The sequence below is a fragment of the Aulonocara sp. 'chitande type north' Nkhata Bay genome, linkage group LG3 (assembly GCF_057382095.1).
Source record: "Aulonocara sp. 'chitande type north' Nkhata Bay isolate Kocher_YH1m ecotype deep benthic linkage group LG3, A_spYH_male_GT1.1, whole genome shotgun sequence".
NCBI classification, from domain to species: Eukaryota; Metazoa; Chordata; class Actinopteri; order Cichliformes; family Cichlidae; genus Aulonocara; species Aulonocara sp. 'chitande type north' Nkhata Bay.
In genome coordinates, this window is record NC_141346.1 from 39,483,884 (window position 1) to 39,509,487 (window position 25,604).

The following is a 25,604-nucleotide window of genomic DNA, read 5'->3' on the forward strand; positions in this document are numbered from 1 at the left end:
ATGGTCGTGGCGTGTAGACACTTCTTTAAGATGTCATCTCCTGGCATATTGCCCGTGGTTCGCCAGACCTTTGTGTTGAGTCCCTGCTTGGCCTTCAGCGGGCTTGGCCACCAGTCCCCTTCCCAGTCTGCAGAAGGCACGGGGTGTTTCGCAGCTCTGGGGCTGGACCCTTCGGGTGACCTCCCTACCTCGGCCCTACACTTTCAGCAGCTGTGCTGTTGCAGACTGTGTTCCCCTGGGACACAGGCGGCAAGTGAGTGTTTTCCAGCCTGCAGTGCCGGCTCCATGTGAGGGGTATTGCCTACGTGCCGCAGGTTTACGCGGTGTTACGACTGTGACCGTAATTGTGTGTGGATTTGAGTGTCTAGGTGCTCCTCCGGGGTATGTTACGATTTGGCGTTGGTATTGTATTGTTTTTGCGTGACTGTTATGTGTTTCCTACTTTATTTTGAAAGTCTGTGTTATCTTAGTGTGTTCAGTTTACGTTTCCCTGTCTCGTCAGTTCTGATTTGCCCCAGCTGTGTTTCCCTCCTGTTGTCCATTCCCTGATTGCTCCCTCCATGTATTTAAGCCCTGTGTTTCTGTATGTCATGGTCGCGATCTTCTTCCCCCCCGTTGTAAATAGTTTGACGTCTTGTGTGTGATGTAAATAAATATTGTGTTTTGCTTTAAAGAAAATAGTGTTGATACTTACGTTTTGGGATGATTTTGGTGGAGAGCCTTAGTGGGTTTTTTTGTCGTGTGTTTTTACCTTATTTTTATTTTCTTTATTTTTTCTTTTTTTCGTGTTGCACTCCGGTTGCCTAGGCCGGGGTGTAACATATGGGGGCTCGTCCAATCGCTGAGGGGTCCGAGGACCGCTTCAGCCGTCTGTCTTCGCTGGAGGGCCCGGGGGCCGCTTCAGCCGTTCGCCGTTGCTGGAGGGTCCGAGGGAGGGACCGCTTCGGCCTCCGTCTGTCTTCGCTGGAGGGCCCGGGGACCGCTCCAGCCTTCGTCCGCTTTCGTTGGAGGGTCCGTGGGACCACTCCAGCCTTCGTCGTCTGCTGGAGGGTCAGGGGGGACCGCTCCAGCCTCCATCAGTTTCATCTGCCTCCGCTGGAGGGTCCGTGGGGCCGCTTCAGTCTTCATTTGCCTTCGCTGGGGGGTCCGAGGGACCGCCTCAGCCTTCGTCGTCTGCTGGAGGGTCAGGGGGACCGCTCCAGCCTCCATCAGTTTCATCTGCCTCCGCTGGAGGGTCCGTGGGTCCGCTCCAGCCTCCATCCGCCTTCGCTGGAGGGTCCGGGGACCGCTTCAGCCTTCGTTTGTCTTCGCTGGAGGGTCCGAGGCACCGCTTCAGCCTTCGTTTGTCTTCGCTGGAGGATCCGAGGGACCGCTCCAGCCTTCGTTTGTCTTCGCTGGAGGATCCGAGGGACCGCTCCAGCCTTCGTTTGTCTTCGCTGGAGGGTCCGAGGCACCGCTTCAGCCTTCGTTTGTCTTCGCTGGAGGATCCGAGGGACCGCTCCAGCCTTCGTTTGTCTTCGCTGGAGGATCCGAGGGACCGCTCCAGCCTTCGTTTGTCTTCGCTGGAGGATCCGTGGGACCGCTTCAGCCTTCGTCCGCCTTCGCTGGAGGGTCCGAGGCACCGCTCCAGCCTTCGTCTGCCTTCGCTGGAGGGTCCGTGGCACCGCTCCGGCCTTCGTCCGCCTTCGCTGGAGGGTCCGAGGCACCGCTCCAGCCCTCGTCTGCCTCTGCTGGGGGGTCCGTGGCACCGCTCCGGCCTTCGTCGTCTGCTGGGGGGTCCGTGGGACCGCTCCAGCCTCCACCAGCCTTCATCCGCTTTTGATCAAAACATTTCACTTGGGGTTAAATGTTTGATTTTTGGGTAAGGGGGTGTTACGACTGTGACCGTAATTGTGTGTGGATTTGAGTGTCTAGGTGCTCCTCCGGGGTATGTTACGATTTGGCGTTGGTATTGTATTGTTTTTGCGTGACTGTTATGTGTTTCCTACTTTATTTTGAAAGTCTGTGTTATCTTAGTGTGTTCAGTTTACGTTTCCCTGTCTCGTCAGTTCTGATTTGCCCCAGCTGTGTTTCCCTCCTGTTGTCCATTCCCTGATTGCTCCCTCCATGTATTTAAGCCCTGTGTTTCTGTATGTCATGGTCGCGATCTTCTTCCCCCCTGTTGTAAATAGTTTGACGTCTTGTGTGTGATGTAAATAAATATTGTGTTTTGCTTTAAAGAAAATAGTGTTGATACTTACGTTTTGGGATGATTTTGGTGGAGAGCCTTAGTGGGTTTTTTTGTCGTGTGTTTTTACCTTATTTTTATTTTCTTTATTTTTTCTTTTTTTCGTGTTGCACTCCGGTTGCCTAGGCCGGGGTGTAACAGCGGCCAGCAGGGACTCACTCAGTGAGCTGAAACCTCCTGGCTGCCTACAAGTGTCTCGTTCGCGAGTTCACTCTTGCTGCTCCCCTGTCTGTGGACGTGTCCCATCAGGCTGTGTCCCCTGGCATATCGCCCACGGTTCACCGGTTTAGATAACTTAGATAGCTTAAAAATGTTATTATTTGGCTTTTTTCTTGTTCCTGAGTAGATCGGTTTAGCAGAGTTTAAAGTTATAGTTTTCACACAGTGAAATAAACGTCAAACAGAAAACTGATTAAACAGAAGTGTGACATGATCGAGAATTTACTCCAGTGTAGTGTTATATTTTAGGGAGCAAAGAGCAGACGGCTGAGTTTATTAAAATCCACCGACACAATCTGCAAATTTAATTAAAAGTTTAATGAACTATCATCTCGTCTTTTTTATAGTGAGCACATACCTTAAACACTTCAAGCTGTAAGCTAGTGATAGTTATATGAAAGCAGATGCTGCTGGTGCAATAAGCTGTACGTTTTACGTCCAGTGGGTGCATGATCTGAATAGTCAACTAATCAAAAAAATAATCGGTGACTAGTCGACTATAAAAATAATCATTTGTGACAGCCCTAATAACAACTATGCATTCATAATTTTCCCTATACAGTATTATACTATTATACTAAACAGCAGTAAACTGGTCTGTTTCCTGACATCATCTGATGTTTTTGTAAAATCTTTGGTTGTGTTGTTCTGTTTTTCCGCTGCTCTCTGTAAAATTATTCAAAGACAGTTTTGGTAATGAGCTGGATTAGAAACATATGACTGCAACACTTTAAATATGTGTTACAACACACTCCACTCTTTACGGTTTTATCTAATATTTGGAAAAAGAAGAATGTGGGTTTTTTATTCATAACAACATTTATTTACTGCTTGACTTTGTTTCTGTTTAAATTTTCTTGCCTAATAAATTATATAAATACAGTTTGTTGTCAGTAAAACTGTGAGAAATAAAATCCTTGTTGTTTGAAAGAGCTGACATTTTTGTTCTTTGGTGTTTGTTTTGTTTTTCACACCTCTAAGCAAACTTAAAGGCAGCATCCTGCAGTAACCATAGCAATTTGTTTTTAAATCGATCTTACTTTCTTTCTTTTTTTTTTTAATAAAAGTGTTAAAAGTGTGATTTTTTTTTTTTTTTGTGATTTTTTTTTTAACTTTCTTACTTCAAAATAATCTCTCTTTCAAATTTAATTATTTAGCCAACTTTTGTTTCTGGCCTAAATAAAAGCAAAAATAATGTTATAGAGGAAAAGGTTAAAAAAATAAAATAATCAAATATATGTTAACAAATCTCCCAATCTTATCTTGAGTTTAGACCTTTTGCACCAGTTAAACCTTCGAAACAATCCTCGCCTTAAATCTTGAAGATTTTGGTTTCACCAATTTAGAAATAATCTTACTGCTGATGCAGCAGATGTCAGTGCGCTTAAAACATTTCTTCTGGATCACTTTTGTCTCCTTACAGGATTAAAAACATGAAAAAAGTCTGTGATTGTTTGTATGAGTGAGCATATCACTTCTGAATTATACAATCTACAGGTCACAACACTGATATCACAAACATGCTGATGTTGTAATTTAAATATGTTTGTCTGAAACAGGTCTCTGTTGTAAATGAGACATTGGGTATCAGTTACTGTACTGCAGGCGATGGCAGTTCGGCACTAAAGGGCCACTTTTTTCTCACAAATTTGCCACTTTAATGTCGAAACATTTTCCCTTCTTCTTTTCCTCATAGAAATGATGAATAAAAACACTTATTGGAACAACGGACACACAGATATTTCTACACTGAAACAGTATTACTATTACTTATATGGTTTGCCATGCTAAAAACATTTGTAACCCACAAACCAGCAATAATAGCATTTGTCCACATGGTGTCAGCATCTCTCCTTAACAGAATTGAGATACGTGAAAATGTCTGAAGCCACAAGTTTGAACTTCGGATCTTTGTTGGAAAATAAGGAAATAATCACAAAGTCACTGAATCTTTTTCTGCAGCTGTGAAAGTTTAAATGGTTTCTTTTCAGTCCTTCAGGCTCAGAGCTGATTTGTGAGGAGAAACGTAGCTTCATTAACACAACAAAACTAAGACAAAGAGGCCAACTACACCTGTGCATGGCCTTTTGTTACCCAAGCACCTCCCAGTAACTCTCCCACTATTCCCAGCACTGCTGAACCTCAGAAATCCCAAACACTACATTATGCTGTTGATTCTTTACTTTGTTGTTGTTTGTGTGTGTATACAGAGGCTTACAAGCTAACCTATACACCTATACAAACTATACTATACTATGTTGAGGTGGTGTGTAAGATCATCTGTAACTAACATTCACTCCCTGACTACTGATTATATGTTTCTCTACTACACCAGAGAATAAGTGATGCAGAAGTGGGCATAAAAAAAGAGAGGGCCACCATCCTGCAGGGAAAGACCTGGAGAAAGACAAAACAACACAACCAGGAAGAGCATCGAGGTGTGAGGAACCTCTGAGGAATGTCTGATAAATGGTTTGGTTCTTATACTGCACTTTTTTATTCTGAGCACTCAAAGCGCGTTACACAACTTGCCCAATTTACCCAAGCACTTTTTTCTATTTACTTGCTTTCTATCACATATTCACACTTCAGCAGATGGATCAGAGAGCAGCTTGGGGTTAGTATCTTCCCCAAGGCTATTTGGCACGCAGACTGGAGCGAACCATCAACCTTCCAATCCTGTCCTGTCTGACAGGATTAAATTTATATTAATTTTGTCGCAAAGACACCAGTGACATAAAAAAATGCAAATGTTTTAATGACCTTTTTCTTAATGTTGGTCCTGGCTTGGCAAAAGAAATTTTAAAAACTGGAAACCCTCCTAAAATTAAAACTATTAATGTAGCAAACTCAATGTTTATGAGGGGAGTAGATGAAGAGGAAATTATTGATGCAGTTACATCCTTTAACTTCAAGAAATGAACTGACTGTGATGGCATTGATATGGACTTAATTAAAGATATTATTGGATGTATTGTGAAACTATTTACCTACATTTGTAATCTGTCATTACAAAGTGGTTTATTTCCTGATATGATGAAAATTGCAAAAGTAGTTCCAATATCGTCCCATTTCTCTACTACTGCAGTTCTCTAAGATACTGGAAAAAATATTTTACAATAGATTGTTTTTGGTGATAAAGTCATATAATGTGCTATATGAAGAGCAATATTGATTTAGACCCAAAAGGACCACAACGCTTGCCTTAATGGAGTTAAGTAATGGAGTAAACACTGTTTTGAAAACAAAGAATATGCTGTCAGAGGTTTTTTTAGATTTAAAGAAAGTATTTGATACAGTTGATCACAACCTTTTACTTAACAAACTATGTACATATGGAATCAGAGGGGTGGCATTATCATGGGTTAACAGTTACCTTAAAAACTGTAAAAATAAATAAATACATAAATAAATGCCATAAATGCCAAAATTGTGTGTGAGGTTCCCCAAGGATCAGTTTTGGGGCCGCTGCTTTTCATATTGTGCATTAATGAGATATGTGCAATTTCAAAGTCTTTGAAAGTAATATTATTTGCAGATGATACAAACTTACTGTGCTGTGGAAGTAACTTGGAGCAACATCTGAATGAACTATAAAATGAATTAAATAATCTGAAGACCTGGTTTGACCTTAATAAATTAACATTGAACCTGAGTAAAACAAAATTCATAATATTTGGGAATCGCACATATTCTACCGATAGTAAACTGACAATAAATAACATTGAATTAGACAGAGTATCTGAAATAAAATTCCTCGGTGTGATAATACATCACAAACTATGCTGGATTCACCACATTACTTATATCAAAGGCAAAATATCAAAGTCTCTGGCAATTCTCTACAAGGTTAAGGACCTCATCAATCAAACATCATTATATTATCTATTGTTCCATTATACTGCTGTACATGACATACTGTGGGGAAGTGTGGGGAAAGACGTATAAAACACACACCCATCCAATATAGATTCTGCAAAAAAGAGCAATAAGCATAAGAAATAAAACTAGTTCAAGAGAACCATTAAATCCACTTTTTATCAAATTAAATATTCTCAAATTTAAAGATTTGGTTGACCTCAGAACTGTGCAAACAATGTACAAATCAGCAAATAAATCTTTGCCCCACAAATTCAGAACTTGTTCCATGTAAGACCAAATACTCATGAGAGGAATCCTTATGTTCAGCAAGCCAATAGTAAGGACAAATGTAAAATATCACAGCATGACAGTCAGAGGAGTTAGTGTGTGGAACACCTGTACACATGAAATCAAGACAAGTACATCAGTACAAAAATTCACACAATTGCCTAATAATATAAATTGCATGAATATAGGAAATCTTCCTCTCAGTGACTGAGTTGTCTCATTGTGTCCTCATTCTGATGGATCAATGCCAGAGTAACCAAAGCTTAACCAAAGTGTTTATTAAGGTGTTTGTCACATAAAATAAGCTCAGAGATTAAGCAGATGTTAAACACAGGATGCTTAGTTTATGTAAAAATGTCGTTTGTTGTTGTTTTGGTTTACATGCTGCAAATGGTTTTATTTGTGTATGTTCATGTGTTAGACTTGTACATAGTTAAACATGTGTGGATCAAATAATGTTGAATTCTAGCTATGGATCTGTAAGCAATTACATTTGAGATAAGAGGCTAGGAACAGGAAAAGGGCGATCGTGGCTCAAGAGTTGGGTGTTCGTCTTGTAACTGGAAGGTTGCCGGTTCGAGCCCCGGCTCAGACAGTCTCGGTCGTTGTGTCCTTGGGCAAGACACTTCACCTACCACCTACTGGTGATGGCCAGAGGGGCCAATGGCGCGATATGACAGCCTCGCTTCTGTCAGTCTGCCCCAGGGCAGCTGTGGCTACAACTGTAGCTGACTCCACCAGTGTGTGAATGTGAGAGTGAATGAATAGTGGAATTGTAAAGCGCTTTGAGGGGTCCTGAAAAGCGCTATATAAATGCAAACTATTATTAAAAGTGTAAACTTCATCCTACTCCTTTTCGAGCACACACATTCTGTAGACATAGATATTTACATGAAAACTTGATGATTTTTACGTTTTGTTTTTTCTTTTTTCTCTTGTTATTTCAGTTATATTTAAATGTTTAAAATAAGAAAAATATATATATATTCTTCTAACTCTATCTATAAATTCATCAAACTGCAAACATGACAATACAGAATAATGCCGACACACAGGGCGGCAGCTACAGTGTGCATGAAGGGTTGTTGGTGGTTGCTGTCTGTTCTGCCACAGGTTTATTTTTAATCCACTGAATGGCCTCATATTCGACTGGGCCACATAGAAAAGAGGAAATGCAGCCTGTGGTTTGAAACAACAGTTTTGTGTGTAGCAATCTCTTATTTTAAGCCATCAGTATCCAGCAAACATAAGGTCCTAAAGCACACTGCACTTTATTGTCCTCTTTATACCCTGATGAGGACAATACTTTAGACCAGCGGTCCCCAACCCCCGGGCCTCGGACCGGTACCGGTCCGTGAGTCGTTTGGTACCGGGCCGCGAGAGTTGAGGCTCAGGTGTGAAATGTATGGTTTTCAGGGTTTTTATCGGTTTTCAGCGTTATTTTGTTATCGTTTTTATCATTTACTCAGTTTTCCTGGGTCTTTTCACGTGTGTTATGAATAAATCTTCTTTTTTCGGTACCGGTACTAGTTTTATTTTGTTGTATTTATCCACGACACCTTAAAGGCCGGTCCATAAAAATATTGTCGGGCATAAACCGGTCCGTGGCGCAAAAAAGGGTGGGGACCGCTGCTTCAGACTATTAACATGTCAGTAAGATGTGAAACTTGAATGATTGAGACCATGAACATATGCAGAAAGTGTTTAAACTCTGACCTGTAGCTCAGACTGTGACAGGAAGGATCACTTCTCAAAATGATGGAAAATATTGTGTAAACATTGTTATTTGTATAACTGCAAGTTCACACAGAGCTGCAGTCTTATCTGCACCATCTCTGCACTGAAACAAACCTCAATGATCTTTTGTTGTTTCCTTCATCAGCCTGCAGAGTTAAAATGAGGAAGAACATTTACTATAGAAACTGTGCTTTAACTGCTCCATTAACTATTTGCAGGTATTAAAGTAAAAGAAAAAAAAAAGATTACACATCTTTACTGTAACAGTGCCAGAGCTGACAGGTGGGGAGGTCCAGACTAGGAAGAAGAAATTAGAAGAACGAAAGAGAAGGAAAGAGAGAGAAAGAGAAAAAAGAGGTAGCGATACAGAAAACAAACAGCACCTGAAAGAGAGCAGAAGGAAGACAGAGACCCCATGAGGAGAGCTTCTGAGAACCAGAGGCAACGGGCAGCCGACCCTCCCAGAGTCCAGGGACCCGTCACAAGCTGAGGACAGGGCCCAGGGCTGTGATCACATGCACATAATATACAAGGACAAACAATCATCCACATCAAACCACCGCTCTAAAACACTTCAAAAACTCTGGTGTGGATGTGGTGTCTGGTGTGGTTACTTACTCTTGTTAGCAAACTTCAGTAAATGTAAAGAGGAAGTGGAAGTTTGCTCGAGTTATAAGTGAACTGTTTAACACAATGAAGGAACATGTGGTTTGTTGCTTTGTGCATTTTCTCAGTAGACTTTTACGATTCAAAGTTACTATGGCAACATGAGTAAAAATAAGGGCAAAAGTCTATCAGGAATAATTATTATAACATTAGATACACAGAAAAAAAACATCCGTCTACAGTCATGTTGTAGGTAATACACCACAGTATCTTCTGATCTATTAGTCTACACATCACTGAATCATTTGGACAGATTAACATTTGTGGAATCACACAGTGTTTAAGTCTCAGTTATTTATTTATGTTGACTGGAGGGTGTAAGTTGAAACTTCTGTGATCTGGAAGACTTTGTGATGACCCACAGGTAAGTCTCTGTGTTCATGTGATCAGTTATCTGTAACTCAGTTTTCTTCATTTGTTACCATCGAGGCCTGAAACTATCAGCTTCATAATAAAGGTCACCTTTGTTTGGTACTCTGAGTCCTGCTCTGGATATGGGTCTGCTTTTTGAACTGACTCTGGACACAATCACATGATCTTGGTTGGTAACATGTGGTGTTCAACACAAACATCATTATCACAGTGTTTCAATCATTGTTTCACATCAGTTTGTTTTATTTTATTATGTTTACATGTAGTCAGAGGCTGAGGTCAGTGTGCGTCTGCACATACATGTCAAAGCAAGACAAAGAACAGTCTGCAGAATAAATGAGTTCCTGCTTTACTTTGAAATGACAACAGATAATAAATATAACTTTGAATTTATCTATGAATTTAATTGTTCTTTAGTTGGTGAAACATAAAAGTCTTTAATCTCACTTCAGCCACACACTGAGTCATTTCCTGTGTTTGGGTCTCCACCAAACTTAAAACCAGAATTTAACCACAAGGTGGAAACTTTGACAGGTCTGAGGTCAAAGGAGCCTTTTCACTATATGACTGCATGATGATGTTTCAGCTAAGAGTCGAATAAAATAAACATATTTTAATGCAGCCTAAAGTAAGAATTTAATTTTAATTCAGCAGTTAAACAATTAAAAGGAGAAAAATGATTTAACCCTTGTATGGTGTTCGGGTCTGTGAGACCCGTGTTCAGTTTTTTTCAAAAGAAAAATTAAACAATTAATTATTTTTTCACGTGTAAATGTGTTGTGTCTTTCCACTCACTCCACTTGATTATAACTGATTTATTTATAACATTTTATATAAAAGAAAAACGAGAAGCACATTAATTCATAAATGTGATCTAACAAAGGTAAAGGGAAAAAATTAACCATGTTTGCTGTTCATATGTCTTGTAATTGGGATGAAGTAAACATCTGTTGAGTAATTTAACATAAAATTGTTTGATAGTGTTAATTTGGAAAGCCAAAACTCTAGCGGGTCCACCATGAACACTGGCTGAGTAACAAAAATACGAACACCACACAAGGGTTAAAAAGGCTTTAGTGAAAATACAGGCACCAAAGTAGAAAAGCTGTTTTGGTATATTCACTCTCAGTGACTCCCAGTCTGCAGAAACCTGCCAGGAGACAAATATTAGTGGATATTGCAGCCAAAAAATCCCCCAAATGGGCAAAAGAAATATCCTGACATGAAGCAACAGAACAGCTTTATATATTATAGAGAAAGGAAACAACACAACACAAGAAACAAGCTTCTATGTTTGCAGTGGACAGGAAATATAAACATGCCAACCAACTGCTGCGGTCAAAGCTACAGGAGCTGTTTGAGTTTTGTGTGTAACGGCAGGAAGCACAGAGAGACCAATCAGAATAAGAGCCTGTAGAAAAACTCTTGTTGTATCTATATTAAACACAACTTCTCCTTTTTCTGCAAACTAAAACTGTTTGATTATCTGAGGATCAGAGTGCAGCAGGCTGGATGTGACGATGGGGCACTCTTTGCTCTGCATGATGGGCTTTTTCTGTAAGTACACGTCTGACATTGTTTGAATGGCAGCGATTAAAGAAAATGTTTCTGATCTGTGAGAATTACAGTGAGTCACTGCTTTAACCTGTTTACCTGAGAGCTGGAACAAAGCAGACTTGTGATTCTTATAGTGTTTAAATGTTTGATACACTGCTGCTTTTTGCATCACTTATAGTTACACACTGTGTTACAACAGTTTGGATTTTTATGATTATTTTATTTTATTGTCAAACAGATTACTGGTTATTACTGTTCATCTTTAAGAAAGTCTTACTTTATATTGTTTTTGATCTTATCAGTTGTATAATGTCTGATGAGGTTTTATTCATTATTTTAGTGCTCAGTACTGTCATCTGTGGAAATGCTGAAGGTAAGAAATGATCTTTTTCTTCCTGTTCATATATGTAGCTGTTATCTCCTATAATGTGCTCAATAATATCCTCCCTGTGTTTACATGTTATCTTCTGCACAGACTCAATGCTTCTATTCAGCCTGTGCAGTTAAACATAAATGGCTTCAGTAAGCGCTCCATGTGGAGACTGTGGCGTTCTTCAGAGCTTTTACTGATGTACCATTTGTACCACTTTCAGTCTGTAAAACTGTAACAACAAAACAGAGCAGGTACATTTAATCTCAGTGTAGATGCACAAATGTCACATGACCAATGCAAGATCATAACATTAACAATAAATGGACAAAGCCTGTCAAGTGACGTAAATACAAATACCACATGCTGACATGTTTTATGCTAACAGGCAAAACAAAGCACTAACAGTTAGCTTACAGTAGTAATGTAACAAACTTCACAGACCCACAAGAAGGACAGAGCACTAATATGTAGAAACAATCCATCATCTCCCCAAACTTACACTTTATCCCATCTCAAGAGCAGCAGATGCAGAACTATCACAGACACGGAGCTCTAGCCATTATTACTTGGCACTTCCGCTATTTAACCACTAGATGGCGGACTTTCACATTAACAGACCAGGAAGAAGTGTATTTGCTGAGCAATACTGCAGAATCATTTACTTACGAGATGAATAAATGTGACCCGTCATATAACAAACTTGAAACAAACTATATTTCAGGAATAACCTGAGGGACAAAATATTGTATATGATACAGCTCACACTCCACTGCATTTTAAAATACTAAAATGATCATATCAAGAGTGCAACCATGTGAGCAGATGTTTCACTCAGCTGCTATGCTTTACATTTACTAGAGTTTGTTTCCTTGAAACTGACTGATTTCCTTTTCATGCGTGTTTATTAGTTAATGCTAACAGATCACAGTTATGATTCACAAGATTGCACTTCTGCTGTGACAGATCCACAAGTGAATTTGGAGAGTTTTCTATAAGTAGAGGGTTCATAAACCCTGCGCTCAGGCTTACAGGCTCAGGCTTTTTCTCACGCTTAGAACAAACCACCAGGTGGCGTATTACTCACTCATTTAAGTGACGTTATTCTGCTGGTGGTGGTTATGTCAATAGAAACCAGGCTCACCTGCTCCCAGACATTTCAAACTATTTACAAAACAATCAGCTGTTCTGCATTCAATAAGATGCCACAAATTATTTGTGCCACTCCAAAAAAATAACTTCTGTCCACTATAAAGGAGAACATCACAGCCTGATACCTGCAGGTCTGACAGCAGCAGGTGTATCACTCCTGTTTTCTACCTGGAGACAGCAGTCGCCTTATTGTTCTCACACACAATACAAAACTATCCACAACACTACACACTAACTACACAAGACAACACTATCTACATGCTCCAAACACGCTAAACGTCACAAATCTCTCACATCTTATAACTCTCTCTCTCTCTCCCTTTTTTCTGCTCTTTCTCTTTCTTTCTCTTTCTCTCTCTGTCACTCCTAAAACTTCCCCCTCTTCCTAAACAATCACATGTCATATTGCCATATCAATTTGTCATTGGTCGACATTGTACATTTTCCCACCAACAGGAACGGGCTGTTTTTTTGTTTTGTTTATTTTTTGCTCATAAGCACAGAGTGCTTGCTAGCGCTGTCCTTAGACAGTAAATGTGACGAAAGTATTCAGGAAAAAAACACAGCATATATATTGTTTATCATGACTCTGGTTTTACGTGGCCTATCAACACAATTTAAAAACTGGTTTATATCACCTTCTTGCTTTGGCATCTTGAAGTGGTCATGTGATTGGCTTACCACGACTACTTTATTCTTCCGCAGTCAAACAGCAGCACTCATGCAATTGTTTTGCCACCTGAGCTTCAGGTGTTGTGGCAAAAAGTGATTGCTGTCTATGGGAGAGCGCAGCTGCTTACGTAGACAGCTACTTGCGTGCAACTGATATAAGATGCCGTAAGCTGAAGACAGCTTCAACCGTCTGTCTGTTACGTCGTTACTTATAATGCCGTTATTGCCATCACTGCTCACATTTGCAGTAGGAAAGAAAACTGCAGCTGGAACATCTGTGTGGCAGATGTTGTGGGTTTCTTCTTCTTCCACTAAAAGGATCACAATAACAACCTCATATTTTTCTAACTTACAAAACTTAAAATCAAGGCCACTCTGAAAGCTGACACCACACCAGCAGGGGGCAGTGTAACTCTGACCTCTGATGGACTGTGCAGAGAGAATCTGATTTCAGAAAAAACCCATCTGACAATGAGATCATCTCTTTGAGCTCTAAGTGCAATCTCTATATCTGATAGAGACGTCTACACCTGCAGAGGAAGGAGAAGAAACACAAATTAAAAGCGAATCATTCGTCATTCAGGAAACTGATGAGTTTAGATATTTTTTCCAAGTTTAAAATGGCCTTCTCCGAATTATGGAGTGAATCACTGTTCAAACCAGTACTTAGAAAACTAAATATGTCAAATTAATAATTATTAGGCTCAGTGCGTCCTCAATGAAAACAAAACTTGTTTTTCAAGTCAAATTGTCACTAGAATACAAAATTATGATTCCCATTAACAATAGCAATAAAACCAGGACAGATATTTATAATGATTTTACATTTCTATAATTCTGCTTATGTTATATTATTTTATTATTTTATTTTATTTTGTTTCTACCAGAGGGTGCTGTGACACCATCAGCGTCTCTATTTCCCAAGGCCTTGTATCAAAACGAGCTTCATGTACTGACTGTGTATTAGCATAAATCTGTGCATAAATCTATCCAGTGAACATTTTATGCACTAATCATTATGTTTTAATGATTGGATACTAATTTAAAAACTGAAGTTGTTTGTACTTTAACAACTGCTGGCTGTTTTGTTGTGACTCTACTCTAATGTCGTGAATTTTTATGTTTCTCTTTTCCTAACTGGATCATTGTTATGTGACCAGTTCCCATTAAGCCCACTGTGACCCTGCAGCCATCCTGGACTCAGATATACAGCGGTGAGACAGTCACTGTCAGATGTGAGATTCATGGAGGTGAAGCAGCTCAGTGGACGTATGAATGGAGTCCAGACAAGTTAAACACACCTCCAACATCTAATGAACACAAAATTACAGTTACTGAGTCTGACAGTGGAGGATACAGCTGCTTAGGTGGAAGAAACTCCTCCTGGACAGAGTCGAGTGATGTCATCACATTGAGAGTAATAGGTAAGTTGGACACATTTCTCTCATTTTAATTCCAAAAAGATTGCAAAATAATTTCCACAGTACTGTGCGTTTCTTTTTTTTAGTTTGATATCTAAAGTCATGCACAACAGCTTTTAATGTTATTATGTTAATATTAAGTAATCACTCAGGGTAAAAACGAGAAAACAAATTGTTTCTTACATGAAAAAAATAAATGCAAATGTAATTGTCCCAGTTTCTTCATGTCTGTGGCTGCAAACACACAGTTTTCACCACTATTTCAAAATTGAATGAGAGCTGACGTCCTGCAGCTAAACTCTCTCCTCGGCTGAACACATGCTGCCATCAGCTTCTTCTCTGCTCGAAAGTTTCAAGACAATAACAACAAAATAGAATTCAAAAAAATAGAAAATAGAAAACAAATGAAGCCATTTGTTTATCTTATCACAAAATAATTTATTTCATGATGAGATAAAGACACGTGATCATTTAAAGACACAGACACTCGTTTACATGTTTTTATTTCTTCACACACAGATGACTGAAACAGTCTCTTTACTGGCTTTGGAAAAAATCAGTTGAATAACTGCAGACCGTACAGAACTCAACTATATTACTGTTTTGTCCTCTGTAATGGGCTGAGCCCTGAAATGAAATCACAACCAGCCACAGAAACAACTTTTCTATATGGAACCAATGTTTTGATAATTCCACAGATTTATAAACACAACTTTAAGAGCAAAACACAGAGAGCTGTCTACACAAAGAGTTAACTCTCTTTGTGGAACAGAAAACTCAGTTTCCCTCATTTCAGGATTATTTGTATGTTTGTTTTCATTCACTCTGGTAGATTCTAAATATCATCAAATTACCTGTGTGTGTTTTTTTAAACAAACCTCCTGAAAGTTGATTTTCAAGGGAAATTGTCACCAGAATGCAAAATTACGACTACCATTAACAAGAGCAAAAAAAAACCCCCAGGACAGCTTTAATGATGATTTGATATTTGTATAATTCTGCTATTGATTTTCAAATCAAACTCACAAGTCAATCTCCTAATCATATATTTTTTATTTAAACAGCTCCTCCTGAGCCCACTGTGACCCTGCAGCCATCCAGGACTCAGATATACAGCGGTGTGATATACAGAGGTGAGACAGTCACTGTCAGATGTGAGATTCATGGAGGTGAAGGAGCTCATTGGACGTATGAATGGAGAGCAGCCAAGTTAAACACACCTCCAACATCCAGAGAATACACAATCAGCAGTGCTACTGAGTCTGATGGGGGAAGATACAGCTGCCGGGGCAAAAGAGACTCGTCCTGGACAGAGTGGACTGACAACATCACATTGACTGTATTATGTAAGTGGGATTCACTCATTTAAATTTATCTTGCACAATGTTTCATCGAAGAACACAACAAAATACTTTGTCTTTCAACAAACCTCAAGCTTTTGGTTTTTATTTGAATATCTAAATATTAAATCTGATGTACAACAGCTTTTAATGTAATTATAATAATACACAGCAATCACTCACAGTGAAACATCTGGAGATAAAAACATATAGTAAATTACCTGATTCAATTAGTTTAATACATTTTTTTAATTGTCACGCTCCTGGGTCTTTTGACCCAGTGTTCAGTGGGTTTTCTAAGTTCATTTGTTTATTAGTTTCCCCTTGTGTTTTCAACCCCTGCGTTAAGTCTCCCTTGTCCTTATGTGTTTTGTGTCTGCATGTCTTTTGTTGTCAAGTTCACGTTGTCATGTCTGCGTTTCATTATGTTTCCTGTTTTATTTTGAAAAAGGTCCTATGTTCCTGTGTTTAGTGTGTTTAGTTTTGCACTTCCCCTTTGACGTCGTTATGCTCATGTTTCAGCTGTTTGTCCATGTGTTGCCACTTCTCCTGATCACCTCGTGTGTGTATTTAAGTCCTCCGTCTTCCTGATGTGTTCAGCGTTGCGTCCTCCCTCATATATGTCTGTGTGTTGTGTTTGCCATACCTACCAAGTTTATTTTGAATTGCCAACGTTAGTTTAATTTTTCCAGTGTTCAGCAATAAAGCTCCCATTTTGAGTTTCAGCCTGGCCTCTACGTTTGAGTCTGCATTGTGGGTCCTTTCATGCCTCCCTCCACACAGACCGTGACATTTATTGTTGATTTTCAAGTGAAATTATCCATCTGTTAATGATATATTTTTGTTTGACCAGCTCCTTCTAAGCCCACTGTGACCCTGCAGCCATCCTGGACTCAGATATACAGCGGTGAGACAGTCACTGTCAGCTGTGAGATTCATGGAGGTGAAGGAGCTCAGTGGACGTATGAATGGAGTCCAGACAAGATAAACACACCTTTAACATCCAGTGAATACAGAATCACAGTTACTGAGTCTGATGGTGGAGGATACAGCTGCCGGGGCAGAACAGACAGGTTCTTCACAGAGTGGAGTGACATCATCACACTGACCGTATCATGTAAGCTGGACATATTTCACTCTTTTTAATTTACATTGCATGATGTTTCATCCAATGACACAACAAAATATTTTTAATATCAATACTTTCAATAATATTATTTTTTTTAGATTAATATCCAAATGTATCTGGAAGGCAAAACGATTTCCACATGTGGATTCTATTGCTGCAGTTCCATCAGGTCTTTTTTTTTCTTAGCATTTTTACATTAAATCCTCGAGCTTTCAGGTTTGACCAAAATGTAGTTGAATTATATCAGACGCTGGTCTGCTATTTCAGCCTTTCTCATTACAGCTTTCTTTTGGATTCATGTTCAAGATGACATTTTGAAATTGATGAAAACATAGTAGTTGTAGCACTCTGCCACTTGTCCCTTGCACCACACCCCCAAACACACACAAGTAGAGAGCTTTTGGATTCTGTTCTCACTTTTTATTTCTATTTCCGCGCGCGCGCACACACACACACACACACACACACACACACGCTGGAGCCATTTGCTCCATTCTGCTCCACTCTGACTCTCAGTCTCAGTCTGACTCTCCTCCTCCAGACACGTGCAGCTACTAAAATAAGGGAAAAGGTCATTAGTGCGGCTGGGATCAGCTGTTTCTGCCACCCACCCCTGATACTGTCCCCTCAACCTGCTGCTCCACCCCTGTCCTGCAACTGAGCTCCAAACCACACCCACCACAGGTGTTCACGAGTCTCACCTTCAATGACACAAGAAGAACCTCTAATGTAGAACAGCTCCATATGTGGATCAGCTGTTTATGGAACATTAGTGAGAGTTACCTTGATCTGCTGCTGATGAAGTTTTTAGTAAACTTGTGATTTTTGTTGAGCCCACGTGCTTGTTGTTGTAAACAGTTTCCTGTGACATGTTTACATTCCTGATTATCTTTTTAAAAGTTTGTATGAATTGACTGGTTCAGAAAAGTTTGGACTTGGACTATAAAATTACAAACAGATTTTGGCAAAACTACTGTTGTGTTCAGCACAATAGAGTCAGTCTGATCCTGCTCTCCTTATATGTCCTTAGTATTGGACATGTAATGGAGACACATGGTGCATCTTCTTATTTTGCATATGCTTATGACACAAAGATATGCTGTACTTAGACCATGTGACCCTGGCATGTTGAGTTCTCTTAATGACTGATGACTTTGAGGCTCAAACTGAATGTGAGCTAATGTCCTCCAGCTAAACTCGGACAAAGCTTTAAATGTTGTCACTGAATCTCCTCGGCTGAACACATGCTGAACACATGCTGAACACATGCTGCCATCAGCTGCTTCTCTGCTGGAAAATGTCAAGGCAATAACAAAAAAAGTAGAATTTGAAGAAACCTACATTTCAGACTCATATGACATCAGAAATGCATCTCTTTATCTCTTTAAGTAATAATCAACATGTCAGAACTTTTTATTGCAAGTCATATTTCCAACAGGATGCAAAAATATTATTCCCATTAACAAGAGCAAAAAAGGCAGGACAGCGTTAAATTTGTATTTCTGTAAGCCTGCTCATGATATATTTTTAACAGCTCCTCCTAAGCCCACTGTGACCCTGCAGCCATCCTGGACTCAGATATACAGCGGTGAGACAGTCACTGTCAGATGTGAGATTCAGGGAGGTGAAGGAGCTCAGTGGACATATCAATGGAGACGAGACCAGTCAAACATACGTGAAAAATCCAATGAATACACAATCAGCGGTGCTACTAAGTATGACAGTGGAGGATACAGCTGCATAGGAAGAAGGGGAAATTTCTACACACAGTGGAGTGACATCATCTCATTATCTGTATCATGTAAGTTGATCACATAACAGGATATTTTAATGTTAATTTATTTCACACATTTTATACAAAATAACAACAAAAGTAGTGTGAATTAATTTTTAATGTAACAGTAATCATTCACAAAAATATATATTCAGTAAATTTGATGAAAAATGAAAAACAGATGTAATGATCCCAGTTTCTTCACCTCAGTTGTTGCACATGCTGAGTTTTGATCACTGCAGCTCAGTGTCATGATGCAGATCTTTTCTTTTAGCATTTTTCTTTTTCTAATTCCTCAAACTTTCCATTTGACTACAATTTGGCCTCATTTTAGGAGAGACTGCTCTGCTACATTAGCCTTTCTCTAACTGCTCGTATGTTTACTCATAGCAGCAGTTTTGTTTTGTTTTTTACTTTATTTATCTTTACACTTTCCAAATTAAACATCACGAGTTTTGGGCAAAATAAGAAATTAATTTTACTCTGAATGAAGATTATTTTCTGTAAAACTGAACTCAGATAAATGTTTTTACAAAGGTTTTGTGTAGTTTTGACTTTGTTGCTACATGAAGACTTTGTATTTCACCATTTATGAAACAATAATCACTTCATGAGAGCAGAGCATTTTCCAGCTTTGAATCCATCACTAGAGGTTTAACAGCATTGTTAGCAAACAAGAGCTAACTGACTGCTCATGGATTATATGTTCATAAATGTCTAAATATGTAAATATGAAGATGTAGAAATAAATAAATTGTTGAATATAAAGATCATTAAATTACCTGGTTTAATTTATTTATTAAAAAATAACTTTTTGATTATTGATTTTGAAGTCAATTTATCATTGTTCTAATGATATATATTTTTTTATTTGAACAGCTCCTCCTAAGCCTGCTGTGTTCCTGCAATCCTCCTGGACTCAGATATACAGCAGTGTGATATACAGCGGTGAGACAGTCACTGTCAGATGTGAGATTCAGGGAGGTGAAGGAGCTCAGTGGACGTATCAATGGAGACGAAACAACCTGAACAAACCTCCAACATCCAGTGAATACAGAATCAGCAGTGCTACTAAGTCTGACAGTGGAGGATACAGCTGCCGGGGTAAAAGAGGTTCCTCCTGGACAGAGTGGAGTGATATCACCAAATTAACTGTATCATGTAAGTTGGACATATTTCACCCTTTTTTATTTATATTGCACAAAGTCTCATCAAAAACACAACAAAATACTTTGTCTTTCAATCTTTCACACATTAATTTCTGTAAAACTGAACTGCACGTCTTTGGACTGCAGGAGGAAGCCTTTAGACCCACACAGACACACGGGGGAACATACACACAGTGCACTTAAACAGCTCCTCCTGAGCAGTGTTGCCCCAGAAATGCTTTTTGGCATCGAAAAACAAAATTGCTGAATCCGACATCTCACATGATGAAAACCTTACCTGCTTATGATGAACTCTTTCTGAGCTTTATTAATCATTTGAGACCAAGTTATTTACAAACGTGTTGCTAAAGGTTTACAGAAAAACTTAAGATCACAGTTAAGTAAGCTTATGTTAGGAACAAAAGGACATCTCTTTGTTTGATGGAGATGAAAATTATGAACTTACAGCAGGCTGAATTCAAAGATACCTCACAAATCAAAGTGTAAAAATGATGTGGCTAATCCATTTAGCTGAAATGTCAGTGGAACAACTCAAAATGGTATTCAGTACGGCCGTCACATGCCGGCACTCAGACATTCAAAAGGTCGAATTTCTTGTAAGAAAACAACTTCAGATAATTTATATGTGATTCAAATTCATAACCTGTTGAACTTTTCTTTTGTTGTAGCCCTCTGCAGTTCCAAGAAACAACATTTAGGCTACGTCCGAAAATGCTCTGAGTCCACACTGGCGTTTTCAGTCATTTTCACAGAGTTTTGCGTCCACATTGAAACGGCCCAAAATGAACTGAACTTCCAAAACAGAGCTACCTAGATCACTTAAATTACACAATTGAAACCATATGTGTATTGTTTGTGTATTTATACACAAGCACTCATATATATTCAAATAATAAATAATATTAATTTACCTGTTACTACCACACACCAAATCCGGTCGTTGGTACTTCCTGGCTTGTGTAGCCACTAGGTAACAAAAGCTCAACACTGCGCCCAGCATCCTGGAGACCTTCTGTTGTCTTTTGTACGTGTTTTGAGTTTTTATGTGCTTCTGAGTTTGTACGTGTTTTGAAGTTCGTACGTGTTTTGAAGTTCGTACGTGCTTTGTCTGTAGGGGCCACCGTAAATATACTTTTACTTATTCACTCCACATAAAATGTAATAAATAAATCATAATACAAAAACCAACTATTCACAGTTCAACTTTTAACTATTTAAATTTTCAGCTTTTTTCCTTTTAAACAAATTTAAAATGAAACAACGCAAAACACTGCAAACCACAACACAATTAAATATAAATTAAAATATGAAAACAAAAAGAACATGCATATCCTCTGTCACATAGGCCTGCATGAATAAACTTTCTGAATCCTTTGTCATCTGCAACCGAAAATAGTTGTGGATGATTACTATACCTTTCTAATGTGACGTTGTTGTCCCTGGCTCTTTCTCTGTCTTTCCCTCCCGCTCTGTTCCTGTGCTACTGAGAGTGTAACTACCGCCCTTCCCTCCTCTTCCCAGCGCAAAGCACGAGACTCGCCTGCGGAGCGAAGCGGAAAAAAAGTGCCAGAGAGAGGGTGTGAAAAAGAAAGAAAAAACACGGCTCCCGGCTCGCGTCGTTCACGTCAAAGTTCCGGCTCTAAGAGTTTACAACATAGGACACATATTCAACGGGTCAATATTGATAGATACTTTATTGATCCCACAAAGGAAATTGTTGTGTTAGAGCAGAATGATAAAAAGTGAAAGTAGTAAAGTCTACTATAAACAACAAAGTTAACCAATAAAATAAAAGTGCCAGTGGGGCCTGGTGTGGGGCCTTACACTATGAGACAGCGCAGAAATTTTTATATTTACAGTGAAAAAAATGAATAAAATAAAGTTTGTTAAAAACAGTAAAAGTAAGGCTCATATTGTGTAAGACAGAATTGCAAATTGCATTAATAACTAATATTTTATGAAGGGTTATTATACAGCTTTATAGAAAACGGCAGGAATGATGTATTGAAGTGTTCATTATTAGTGATGTGCGATACCACTGATTTTCTTTCCGATCTGATACCAAGTAATATTCATGTGGTATCGACGATACTGATCCGATACCGATACTTTGTACAGAAACTTATTTTATTTATTGTATCTCAAATTATAGCATCATAATGATTACAGGACATCAGATTACTTGTTCTTATCACTTAATAATGCAGAGTTCATCATATAGAAATAAAAAACCTGAAGTTGTGCTATTTGAACACGTTGCTGCCTGCAGCACTAAAGGACTCCATGAGAGACGTCTGTCTCGCCCTAGCAGCACCTGTCCCTCTCCTCCTCTTCAGTTTGCCTCAACATACGCGCTTCATTTTCTGTGACATGATTTACTCTGAGGTGTTTGACAAGGTTAGTGATGTTGCCACAACCATACATGCCAACCCTCCCGATTTTTCCGGGAGAATACCGAATTTCAGTGCCCCTCCCGAAAATCTCCCGGAGCCACCATTCTCACGAATTTCTCACGATTTTCCACCCGGACAACAAAATTGAAAAATCATATTGCAGAATTCCAGCCAATTCCAGTTTCCAACAATGGCGGCAGCGACTTAGTTTTAATATTACTCTTATTTCTCTTTCTGGGTCGCAAAAAAACTTTTAACATGTTTTCAGGTGAGAATGTAGCTGTGTGAACTTCAAATATCTGAGCCGATCGACACATCGTTTTCAAACCCTATCTTTCACTACTCGGGTTAAACATGATATATAAGTCACTTTGATAACTTAAAAATGTTATTGTTTGGCCTTTTCAGTGTTTTATTTGTTCCGTTTGGCTGAGATTAAAGTTATTAGATTAGATTCAATTAAATTTAACTTTATTAATCCCTCGGGAGGTTTCCTTCGGGGTTTTCACACAGCTGAATAAACGTCAAACAGAAAACTGATTAAACAGAAGAGTTTACGTCAGCGCCCGGTTATATTTTAGATAGCAAGGAGCAGACAGCAGAGTTTCACTGCACCGAGGGAGCCTGTGACGTACTACCCGGCTTTCTTTAGACCGCGAAGGGCGGGTCCTCAGGTGGAAGCAGCCTCTGAATTTGGACACCCCCGCTGTTTCCGGGCCGGCCAATAATAACGGTGACATTTAACGTATTTTATCCGATAAATAAACCCTGAAAAATGTATTTACCCCCCCCCCCCCAACAGCCCTCTTGAATGTCTCCCTAGTATGGCCACAACACCTCACTCTTGGAGCACTTTTTTGCCACATGTATCGCAAACCACGTCTCAGCTGTTTGTGGAGGTAAAATACGTCCGCACATGACTCCGATTACGCTCAGCCATTGTTGTGAGTGCGCACGCCAAGGGGCTGCGAGACATTTATACAGCCGTATTTCACACATGACTATGAAAGGCGGAAGAGGAAGTAGTTCCTTTGTAGACAATCCGAATGTTAGTTTCTTTACACTGTGTTCCTGTTAATGATAAACTACAAATTTACTCTAAATTACTAAAATATCGATATTTTAATGTGAGAATCGATTCTAGAACATAAATGACTGGTATCGGAGGAATCGATATTTCAGGATCGATCCGCACATCACTATTCTTTATGGCAGCGTGGTTGAATCAGTCGGAGGAGCTCTGGTGCCTCTGAAGTGTGGCCCCCCAGCAGACAACAGTAAAATAGACACACTTGTCACCACAGACTGGTAGAAAATCTCCTACGTCTTGCTCCACACATTAAAGGATCTGAGCCTCCTTAGAAACTAAGATCTCAGGTTATTCAGAAGGATAACAGCCAACTGACAACTCTGGATTATATGTTGATAAATGTACAAATATGCAAATGTGAAGATGTAGAAATAAGTAAATAGTGGGATATTTGACTTTTAAAAGTATTTATGCAATGTAAAATCTGAGAAACTGAAGTTGTTTACATGATATTGTGTTGATGTGTTGATGTTCAGTCTCAGTTTAGTTTTGTGCACACCTGGTTGTTTCCAGTCACTCTGCTGGTAGATTCTAAATATCAGCAAATTACCAGGTTTAATCTGTTTGTTTTTATTAAAGTTTTTTTTGTTGATTTTCAGTCAAATTGTCACTGGGATGAAAAAAATGTGATTACCACTAAAACCAGGAAAGCTTCAATTATCATTTTATATTTCTATAAGTCTGATGATGTTATTTTTTATGAACAGCTCCTCCTAAGCCCACTGTGACCCTGCAGCCATCCTTGACTCAGATATACAGAGGTACCACAGTCACTGTCAGATGTGAGATTCAGGGAGGTGAAGGAGCTCAGTGGACGTATGAATGGAGACGAGTCCGGGTAAAAATACATGAAACATCCAATGAATACAGAATCAACAGAGTTACTGAGTCTGATGGTGGAGGATACAGCTGCCGGGGCAGAAGAAGCTCTTCCTGGACAGAGTGGAGTAATAGCACGCCATTGAGAGTAATAAGTAAGTTGGACATATTTCACACATTTTAATTTATACTGCAGTGTTTCATCAACTCAACCAAACACTTTATCTTTCAACAGCACTGTAGGTTTATGTTGTTGGTTAGTATCAAAAGCAGTTTAAAATATTTTTTATCGTCATTATTAAATATTTAATAATCGCTCTGAAAAATATTTTGTTAGTTTGATAGAAGAATTCAGTCCAAATGTAATAATCCCAGTCTGTCCCATCTTGACCTCATGGCTGCACATGTGGAGTTTATCACTGCAGATCAGTTACTTCCTTTGTTTTTAGCATTTTTACATTCATTCCTCGACGTTTCAGGTTTGACTACAATATAACCTCATTTTATTAGAGACTGTTCTGCTACATTACAGGTTCCACTTAGATTCATTCCTGTAATTGTTGTTCATGGAATCAATTAATTTTTTTAAATAAATGAAAAATAAAGGTTGTGATGAGGTCATCATGTGAAACTGGTACAGTTCAGTTCATGGAAAATCTGTAAAAGCCACAAGAACCTGTTTGTTATACAATAACTACAAGTGTGACACACTCCAATGTCCCAAATCAGCAACTGCACCAGTTTCACATGATGACCTCATCACAACTTTTAGAAAACGTTTCTCACACGATAATTTCTTCCAGTCTTCTTAATCTGCTGTCAATTTATGAAAAATAATCTGTAACTTTTGGAATCTGAATAAAAGATGATAACTGTGCAAAGTAAATACTGCACACTTTGTAAAAAATGTTGCGTTACAGTTTGAAATTGTTATGATGTGACTTTGTTTTAAAGTTTAAACTGTTTGTCTGTGAATCATTTGTTTAGCAGTCACTCTCCTCTTATGTTATAAACAGCAGAGTTTTCATGTTTCTCTTCTCATAACTGGATCATTCTTATGTGAACAGCTCCCAGTAAGCCCACTGTGACCCTGCAGTCATCCTGGACTCAGATATACAGCGGTGAGACAGTCACTGTCAGATGTGAGATTCAGGGAGGTGAAGGAGCTCAGTGGACGTATGAATGGAGACAAGGCCAGTCAAACATACCTGAAACATCCAGTGAATACAGAACCACAGTTACTGAGTCTGACAGAGGAGGATACAGCTGCCGGGGCAGAAGGGACTATTTGTTAACAGAGTGGAGTGATATCATCAGACTGACTGTATTATGTAAGTTGATCACATGA

At 39.1% G+C, this 25,604-nt stretch overlaps 1 protein-coding gene across 1 annotated transcript; it reads left to right on the forward strand.

Moving 5' to 3' along the window:
• On the forward strand, positions 1-25,604 carry LOC147335632 (basement membrane-specific heparan sulfate proteoglycan core protein-like). The gene is made up of 8 exons (XM_086286100.1): positions 1-253; positions 14,372-14,545; positions 15,607-15,888; positions 16,736-16,999; positions 18,546-18,812; positions 19,665-19,946; positions 24,145-24,411; positions 25,324-25,604. Exons 1-8 carry the CDS (start codon positions 1-3, stop codon positions 25,602-25,604), a joined length of 2,070 nt encoding a protein of 689 aa, XP_086142226.1.

What these genes read in the sequence shown, in the direction of transcription:
- LOC147335632 (XM_086286100.1), top strand. Translation starts at nt 1, where the DNA reads ATGGTCGTGGCGTGTAGACACTTCTTTAAGATGTCATCTCCTGGCATA. An exon ending in CATCACATTGACTGTATTAT is followed by an intron (nt 15,889 to 16,735) that starts GTAAGTGGGATT and finishes TTGTTTGACCAG; the next exon opens with CTCCTTCTAAGCCCACTGTG. An exon ending in CACGCCATTGAGAGTAATAA is followed by an intron (nt 24,412 to 25,323) that starts GTAAGTTGGACA and finishes TTATGTGAACAG; the next exon opens with CTCCCAGTAAGCCCACTGTG.